This window comes from Malus domestica, chromosome 09, assembly GCF_042453785.1.
Source record: "Malus domestica chromosome 09, GDT2T_hap1".
NCBI lineage: Eukaryota > Viridiplantae > Streptophyta > Magnoliopsida > Rosales > Rosaceae > Malus > Malus domestica.
Window position 1 is genome coordinate 10,547,391 of NC_091669.1, and position 9,775 is coordinate 10,557,165.

Below are 9,775 nucleotides of genomic sequence, written 5' to 3' on the forward strand. Positions count from 1 at the left end.
TGGAAATGAGGGTAGTTGGAAAGGATCTTTTGTGTAGTTGAATCTATTCATTGTGAAACCAGTTCCAGGCAAGTCCGATGTACACATTAGAATAGGATCAATGGGAATTGTCGATGTGGGTGATTTGGGCTGGAGATCAATGCATTAGATAAGATGATTAGCAAAAGGGGTTTACGAACTTGGGATATCATATGGGGGTTAGTTTCTATAATAGAACATTTGAATCACCTCTGCAGGGGTAAAATGAATGGTGTGGGACGTGCATGTTTATGAACAAGGGTAGCCGAAGAGGTTGCATTGCATTCATGCATTATTATCAATAATGATTTGATATTTGGCTATATGATTTCATGACACTTAATTTAATATTATCAATTACTGTGATAAGGTTATGTCTCTATTGAGCTGTTGAAACTCACCTCTCTATTGTTATGCAGGTTTAAAAACTAAACAGTTAAAAAGGATAAACGGGATGAGATCGGATTAAGTGTGAGGATAGAATTTTGTATTTATTTAATTTTGTCTTGTAAAGAATTATCGATTTCTGGTTATAAGAGAAATTTCATATTTTCCACCCAGTTTCACTTTCCTTTTATTTAATTTTATTTTTAGCTTGCGCGTCGGATTCGGGTTCGAAATTTTTCCTATTGACCTCGGGTCTGTGGCGTGACAATTACATACTAGTATTATAATATTTTTGGGACAGTTAGGGGTTACACTTTTCGAAAAGGTTTTACAAAAAATTATTTTCAGGCCCACTCACCCTTATTTTTCACGCCCTTCCCCAATGATTTAGTGGCAGAGGTTTTGTGACAACAAGGATGGTTGGTAAAAGTTGTTATATAGGAGACTTCTCCCTTCGGTATAAATGTCCTTACTTTTCTTTTACTGCAATTTATCTATGCTCTGACATCACTTGTGTGATATAAGTTCGATTTCGCTCACATGCGCACTCTAAATTAGTCACTTTTAGGTTTTAATTTATTCACATTTTCCATATCACTACACTTGATGGCTTTGTTACCTTTCAGGTGTTGGACAACACATTGCGATTCGGGTGTCTAGGTGGACATTTCGGGTTGGGATGTGTCAATAATCTTTTTGACAAACTTCGTTAAAATTTTCGTCCAAAATAAAGAGTTTAAAGGAAAAAAAAATGAATGAGAGTTGATTGAATGCTAACAGGGCCGAAATATAATCAGTACAAATTATGTCGATTAGGGCACTTCCAGTGTGTAAAGGCACCCCTTGGCAATTGACAATTAAATCCCCTCAAGTGAATAGTAACTCCCTTCAATGAATAGTAATTACCTTTTGCATCTCCATTCCTAAATTGAATAGCTATGACAATAGACAGTAAAATATCAGTATTTTTTATTTTATAAAATAATAAAAAAATAATTTTATTTTTAATTTCAGATATGATTTTTAACCGATCTCGTCTGGTCACGTGTCATTATCTAAAAATACAATTTTTGTCAGTAAATTTCGATAAGATTTTTAACTAATTATGTTGCGCAATATGTCCTTCCATGTTCTGAATCGTTGAAAATATTGAAATGTGGTGTAAGGTGAGAGAAAATGGTAAGGTATTTAAAGAATTTTTTTTTATAATGTGGCTGACATCAGCCTTGCATCACTCTCCCTTAGACGCTTGGGCCTTGGACTTGCGCCTGAGCTCTCCCACCTCAGCCTAATTGCTCGAATGAGCTAACGCCACTTTGACATGGGATTGAATTGCAAATGGAGCCAGTACACATGACAAAAGAGTACGTTGAAAGTGCTCTTAGATCATCTCTAAATTTTTATAAATTGGAATAGGATTTTCTCCCTTCTATTTTTCTCTCCCCTTCCCTCCACTCCTATTTGAATGGTTACGGTTAAGTTATGTCAATATTTTATATTAATTTTTTTATAAAAAGAGAAAGATAAAATAAAGAATGTGAAAGGAATGGATAGAATAGAAAGAAGAAGAGAGAGAATTCTACTCCTTATAAATTACGAGGAATAGGTTTGATTCCACTGGTCCCAATCAGGTTGACTTCGTTGGCAGGAAGTTGTTAGCCAGTCATGTCGCATGATACTTCCAAAAGAAACTCACATGCATAGCTTGGTACTTTCCTTCGGCCTTCATCTCAAATGGAGGACATGGTCCCCTTCAGATTCATTGGTCCTAATCTACTAAATTTCATGATCTGAATCATTAAAAGTTAATTCAACGGCTATAAAAATAGGTTTATTTTAAAAGTTATAATAACTTTAACCATTTGATCAAATTTCAATAGTCCGGATCACGAGATTTGATGGATTAGGACTAGTGAATCCGAAGGAGATGCATGTCTTCCATTTGAGATGAAGGCCGAAGGCAAGTACCAAGCTATGCATGTGAGTTTCTATTGGAAGTATCATGCAACTTGACTGACCTGTAGATCATATGGTACAAGAAAATAGTAGTCACTCACAGTTTAGTTCTAATCTCACCAACCCTGACGTAGCTGCTCATGAACCTGCAAAACTCACTCTCTGTCTCTCTCACAACACCGTCTCCTCCATCTTTCCTTCTCCCAATTGATTTATTTATTTTTTTGTTAAATATTTTTTATTTAATTGTGTGATTAGTTAATTTTGATTGTTGTAGGTTGTGATTGGATTGGAAGAAAATACTACCTATTTGGCAGAAGCAAAAAAAAATTGGATACCACAACTCAAAAATGGCAACAAAAAAAATATTATTAGGTAATGAGAAAAAAATTTCAACCTATAGGTGGACAGCAGCTGGTCTAAGATTAACAAAGTTGTAACATTCACCTAATAAACATGAGAGAGTAAAATAGACATAAAAAGAAATTAAAAACTGTGCCATAATAAATATAGCGCTAACAATGGGAAATTTGCAATATAGTCAAAAAAGTTTATCCGGAAGATGCAAACAAAATTTGATTTTCTATAAATTCCTTCTCGCTTAAAAAAAAAAAAAGTCTATATGAACATAATTTTTTACCAATCTAAGTTCAAATAATTGAGACCCTCCCATATAATTATCAGCGGCAACAATTAATTGAATTAATTAAGAGTTTGTGCAGGCCTCTACGTTGACCATTTTGGACGGGGACATTATGTCTACTAATTAATAAAATATTCATTGTGAACCAAAATTTTATGAAATTATCAGTTTAACCCTTTAATTAAAATAGAACATGAATAAGAAATATGGGTAGAAATATAATTTCATATAACCAAATTCTGTTTTTTTTTTCAAAGGCTCACATACATATAATCATAACATATTTCTAATTAAAAAAATAAAAAAATAAAAGAAAAACTTCCCACTTCCACATTCTCTATCACTCTCCTTCTATTTAAAAAACAAAAATAAAAAATTTTCTCACACACTTTGTATGTGCCCATATGCTAGTTGAATTAAATAGAAGAATCACATTATTTCGTCATTTTTTTTGACAAATTTATCAATTCAAAAGTTGATTCTGTGTGAAACCTCTTGCTACCCCCCTGTTCTTCTACATATTATGTCTACTGTTTCGACACTTTGAAATTAAAACATCGGATTTTCCTAACAGCTTAATACACTTGTTTTTTAATGACAGTTTAAGTCAGTCTCATAGTTGCCTTCCTAAACAAAACCTCCATAGAATGTCCTCATTTTTTCTTCACCATTAACCGTAAAATTTTCGTATGCATCAATACTACATGGTTGATCGGCTATAAGGTTATATAGGTTGATTAGTTCATAATCTCATTATTTTGTTAATTCTTTTTTGAGTTAATTTCAGTTTATTACTTTAAAGTTTTTTTATTTTCAACATTTAGTATATGAAGTTTTTATCATCTCAAAGTGGTATCCGAAATTATAATATTGGGATAGTCTCATACATCCGTTAACGTTACTGTTAAGTGAACCGTTAAGTGTGATGTGATGCTTATGTGAATAATGACCGAGTTCCATGTGTTAATATAATCAACATAAATATTTAAAAAATTAAGAAAATAAAAAATAAAAAATAAAACAAAATTTCTTGTTTTACCCTTCGATCTCCACCATCAGGACCTCAGCATGGATTTTGGACAGGATGAGCTTTACGATGGCTAGGTCGCAAGAGCCTTCTTCGGCGCGACGATGTTGGCGGGGAATGAGCCGAAAACGGTGGCTGGGGTGGGAGGTGATGGAGATGATGGACCATGAAGCGCCTCTCAGATCTAAAACCGCTCAGCAGCAGAGGCTTGCTGCTGCTTCTCAGCTCATGGCAGCGTCAGTGAATTCCTTCCCTTACTCCTCCAAGTGCATGAACTTCGTACTTCAGCAGCAACAAACTGATTCGCAAAGGTACATGATTTACTGAAGTTCTTATTTTTTTGGAAATTAATTAAAGCTCTTATCTTTAATCATTTGTGTTGAATAATTATTAAGTTGAACATTTTTGTTCTCTGTATTTGTAGGGCAGCGGCAGCTGCCTTGATGATGGGTGATGATATGCACAAGTTCAGCCGATCCCGCCTCGAAAGATCCGATTTTTCGATGGAGGGGAAGGGGGAGGGGGAGGAGAAGGGGAAGGGTTTGGCTCGGAAAAATGGGGAAAATTGGAACTGGAAAATGGGTACTTTGAGGGTGTTGGGTTCGAAGGAGGGGAAGGTAGGGATGGAGATGGTGGTTGAATTGTCGGCGGCGAAGAAGATTCCTGCGGCAGAAATGGCCGATCTGGGCGAAGAAGAAGATGACGACGTGGGTTGATTCGAATTGGGAAAGTGGGTTTTGGTCTGAATGTTGAAAACAGGGGTGAAGTAGGTAATGAGGGAGAAGATGTCGAGCAGCTTAAGCCACTGGTGCATCTGCTCGGTTCCTTCGCGGATGGAGTTGTAGACATCTAGGGCTTTGACGCTGCGCCCGAAGTAGTCGGAGATGTAGCGGTCAACGGTGGGTTTGGAGATGTGGGTTTTGGTGGAGGAGAGGATGAGAGTTTTAACCTCCTGGTGTATGAGGAGGAAGGAGTCGAGGAGGTCGTGGGACGAGGAGAGGTGGAGGAAGCAATCGGCCATGGCTTTGGAAAGAAGAAAATCTGTTTTAATTTTTAATTTTTTTAGTTTTTTAATTTTATTAATATTTTTAATTTTTAATCTTCATGTCGCCCATATTAACGGTCATTATCTACGTGAGCTCCACATCACCATTTAATAGCAATTTTAACAAATGTATGAAATTGTTCTAAAATTACAAGTATTACTTTGAGATGAAAAAATTTCATGTATTAAATATTAAAAACTAAAAACTTTTAGGACAGTAAACTGAAATTAACCATTATTGTTTTGTTAAACCTAATTCTTTCCCTTGAAGTCAACAAGTCAACAATCCCAAATCCTCCAAGTCCATCTCGATTATGGAGCCGTATCAACCACACCAAAGACCTTTAGAATCCTATATAAAGTGCTACCAGCTTCAAACCTTCTCTCTCTCATACCTCTCTCGATTTTCCTTCATTCACTTACGACTGCTTTTGATTGAAGTAAGATCCTCCACTCATCTGTTTTGTGCTTTTAAACTTTCGTCCAACTATTTTTTTTTTGTTATATGAAGTAGCGTTTCGAACCCTGAATTTGCCGTCTACTTTTTCTTGCGTTTCGTAGTACGTGGTTTTTCTGCGATGAGCAAACTTCGACAGCATGGTCCTTTTGCATTCTTTTGCCTCCTCTTCATACTCCCCACCTTAGTTTTCGGAGACTGCACCTGTGAAAAAGAAGAAGAAGATGGGGACCGGAACAGAACCGAAGCTCTAAAGTACAAAATCGGGGCGATTGCATCCATCCTAATCGCCGGTGCACTCGGTGTTGGTATTCCAATTCTTGGGAAGACCATTCCGGCTTTACATCCCGATAGGAACATATTCTTCATCATCAAGGCCTTTGCAGCCGGGGTCATATTGGCTACTGGGTTCATCCACGTCCTCCCGGATGCTTTTGAGAACTTGACGGACCCGGTTCTTAAGGAGAACCCATGGGGGAAATTTCCCTTCACTGGGTTTGTGGCCATGATGGCTGCCATTGGGACTTTGATGGTGGATTCTTATGCCACTTCTTATTACAGCAATTCTCACTTCGAGAACAATATTAATCGAGACGAAGAGAAGGCTCAAGAGCATGGGGGTCACGTGCATGTTCATACTCATTCAACTCACGGCCATGCGCATGGAGCAGTTGACACTTCGCCCTCAACAGAACTTCTTAGGCACAGAGTGATTTCACAGGTAATTTTCTTTTTGAATAGTTTTCTTTTTTGTGATTAGTGGTGAATTAAATCGTTAATTATCTTTTATTTTTGTGGCAGGTTTTGGAGTTGGGGATTATTGTGCATTCTGTGATTATAGGAATTTCGTTAGGTGCTTCTGAAAGTCCAAAAACAATAAAGCCTCTTGTAGCTGCGTTGTCTTTCCATCAATTTTTTGAAGGCATGGGACTCGGTGGATGCATAACTCAGGTAATTTTTTGCCTCTAATTATTGATGTCAATACGATGGTAGCCAAGTTGTTTAGAGCAAAAAAACACTGGATGTTGATCGGATATTATTTTTCTAATGTTCTTTGTAGGCGATGTTCGAGAATCGAGCTGTTGCAATCATGTCATTGTTCTTCTCTCTTACAACTCCTGTTGGGATTGGCATCGGAATTGGAATATCAAATGTTTATGACGAAAGCAGCCCGACTGCACTCATCGTGGAAGGCGTTTTCAACGCGGCATCAGCCGGTATTTTAATCTACATGGCCCTTGTTGATCTGCTAGCAGCTGATTTCATGAACCAAAAAATGCAGAGCGACGGAAGGCTTCAAGCAGGGGCAAACATATCTCTTCTTGTTGGAGCTGGTTGCATGTCTTTGTTGGCCAAATGGGCTTAATTAAACACCTTAGTCAATCAAAAGATATTGTCTATAATTTTTGTTTACTTTCATAAAGTTTTTTTTGTTATGCAGTCAACTTTTAATCTGAACCGTTAATCTAGTGGATCCCTCGACTACGCATATATGGATCAATGTTATCGTCCACTTATCTTTTTGTTTCTACCTTGAAATTATGATAGACTGAAAATTCAAAGCAAGCTCCTTTTACTATGAAAAAAATTGGTCCCCTTATTTTACAAAGTGAAGGAAAAGTCAGCAGAAATCTAGGAGCGATTATCCACCATATTTTTTTCTATGTTGAAATTATGATTGGCGTAAAATGCAAAGCAAGTTCCATTTATTATGAAAAAAAATTGGAAATGGTTACTCTCCGGATCCCTTTCCACTTTAATCCTCATAATCCAGGATCCGAACTGTTCAAATTTCATTTAACGGCTACAAATAAAGGGACATTTATAAAGTGATAATAATTGTGGCCGTTGAATGAAATTTGAACGGTCCGGATCCCGGATTAGGTGGAAAAGGATCTGGAGAGGATCCCTTTCCAAAAAAAAATTGGTCCCCTTATTTGGAAAAGAATCCTTACCAGATCCTTTTCCTAGAGATCCAACAATCGTGTTCGTTTATCGTACATCGTGCGGTCAGTTTTTGTTAAATACTATTTACATTTAATTTTATGTTTTAAATTTTAAATAATTTATGACCACACGATGTACGATGAACAGACACGATTACGAGATTTCTAGGTCTCTAAAAAAAGGATCCGGTGAGGATCCTTTCCCCCCTTATTTTGGATCCATTTCTCCCTTATTTTCCAAAGTGAAGGAAAAGCTAGTAGAAATCTAGGAGCGATTGAAAATCTACGAAGGAAAATCCAACTAGTAAAAAACAAAAACTTTAATAAAATATTATAAATTCTCGAAGAGGAAATGACATGCGAATGTGAGTGACATGGTCATTTTTGGCGGAACTCGTATTTCCACTTTCAAAACTCCAAACGTACGAAATTGGTGTTGACTCATAAAACACCTTTGTAGATGTAAATTTTTACCGTCTTATTTTTTGAGGAAAATACATCTGTAAAATAATAACATCTAAAATTAAGTTCAAAAGCCTAACGTGCCCACAATGAATGGGAGGATTTTGGCGGAGGAATTTCTGATGCCAAAATTAGAATTCTGAAAATAATGTGTTTAGGAGTTTATGGTAGCAAATGACTTAGCTTTTTAATAGGAGAATATGGCTATTTATAAGGGAGTGGTAGGCCCTATTTAAAGAATAGGGGCCGGCCATATATTGTAAAATTGTGAGTATAATTGCAATATATTATATGAAATAGTATCTTGCAATTAACTTCGCAATTAATCCTAAATTGAATAGGAAAATTGAGTTATGTTTTAAATAAGGATTTGATGAGGAGTGATGAGAGAGATTTAAATAAATACCATTTTGATCACATTTGACTCTTCATTGATTGAGTCGTTATTGTCCAGTGCATGCACGTGGGAATCTCGATGTGCCTCAAGGGTAATTTTGTAATTTTAGCCCAAAAGTCCATGAATCACCTCTATAATTTTCTTGATTATTTTTTGCTCCACAAATGCCCCCACACCTATTGGGTTGGTCGTAGGAAAGGGCAGCATGTGTAGAGATTTTCCCTTACTTTAGGAAATGTATGATCGTTTCCTACTTCGATGTAGATTCCCACATTAATTGGAAATTAGATCCTTTTAGGAAATGGAAATAAATTACTTCCAAAGTCTATTTAAGTCTACCTTAGGTAGATGATTAAATTAACTTTAGAGAGCAATTTATTCTATCCTATAAGAGAGAGAAAGCTAGATGATATTTGTTCCCCCTTCCCTAGCAATCTTCTACATTTACTTATGCAAAGGATCGTCTTTTGTTGCTTTCTTCGTAAATTAATTTTTCCTTGTCTTCGTAATTTTTTTGGAGCCTCGATGCTTGAAATTTGGCTCGACAGGGGTCGAGGATGTGTGAAAAGATGGATTGGAAAGGCCACGACAATGTTGCAGTGGGTGGCTTGGTGCGACGGTGGCTCAGCGTGGGTCGACGTCTGGGTGCAGCGGCGTGGGTTGCGGAGGCGAGCTGGGACTTGGCTTGGGTCAGGAGCTTCTAGGATTGGGTCAAGATTATGAGGCACTGGGCTTAGGCCCTTGCGGGAGAGATGAGAGAGAGGGAGGCGTGGGAGCGCCAACCCCCTCCTTTTGGATTGGGTCGTGAGGCATTTGGTTCGAGAGAATGGCAGCACCTAGCGTGCTAGGTTGCCTGGTGTGCTGGGCCTCCTAGTATGCTAGGTTGCATGGCGTGCTGGGTTGATAGGGATAGCTGAGAGCTAATACGGGCTGGGCTTCCTTGGCTGCTGTCTTTAGGTCACGGGGCCTGATGTTTTTTTTTAAAAGTTTTTGCAACCATCTAATGATTCTTCCTTGTATCTTTGTAGAATTTCTTCGAGTATGTCTTCTTCAAGCCACAAGAGTGATGATGGTGTGCCGCTGTTGTATTGCCAAGGCGGGTCTTTGAGTAAAGTGGGCTACCTCAAGGCTACATACTTCAAAATTAGCTTTGATGACTCGTTCAGAGATTTCCTTGAAGGATATAGGCACGCTATTCCGTTTGGGCTGCGTGTGAAGCGGGTCAAGGAGGGTAGCAGTCGTGAGCCATGCAGTAGGCTCGGAGGGCCATCAAGTTTCACCTTTACTACTTCGTGTTGGGATTTAATTTTCCTATGCCGCATTTCTTCCAAGAAGTGCTTTGCTTTATGAAGTGTACACCTCTCTCAATGTTGTCCAAATGCGGTCCGTGTGATGGTAGGGTTCCTCAATCTAAGCCAATTATTTGACTTGGATCTA

The 9,775-nt window shown here is 37.7% G+C and overlaps 1 protein-coding gene across 2 annotated transcripts; it reads left to right on the top strand.

The window, feature by feature from the left end:
- The first annotated feature begins 3,449 nt into the window (after nt 1-3,449).
- Nucleotides 3,450-7,099, top strand: LOC103441430 (zinc transporter 8-like). Of its 2 annotated transcripts, XM_008380109.4 has the most exons (5): nt 3,450-4,342; nt 4,456-5,516; nt 5,638-6,254; nt 6,335-6,484; nt 6,594-7,099. In XM_008380109.4, the coding sequence occupies exons 3-5, from the start codon at nt 5,655-5,657 to the stop codon at nt 6,897-6,899; spliced, it is 1,056 nt and encodes a 351-aa protein (XP_008378331.1). In that variant the 5' UTR covers nt 3,450-4,342; nt 4,456-5,516; nt 5,638-5,654; the 3' UTR covers nt 6,900-7,099. The 2 variants fall into 2 exon arrangements, with proteins under 2 accessions (XP_008378331.1, XP_028963966.1); XM_029108133.2 differs by having other exon boundaries at nt 4,456-6,254.
- Nucleotides 7,100-9,775: the final 2,676 nt, after the last annotated feature.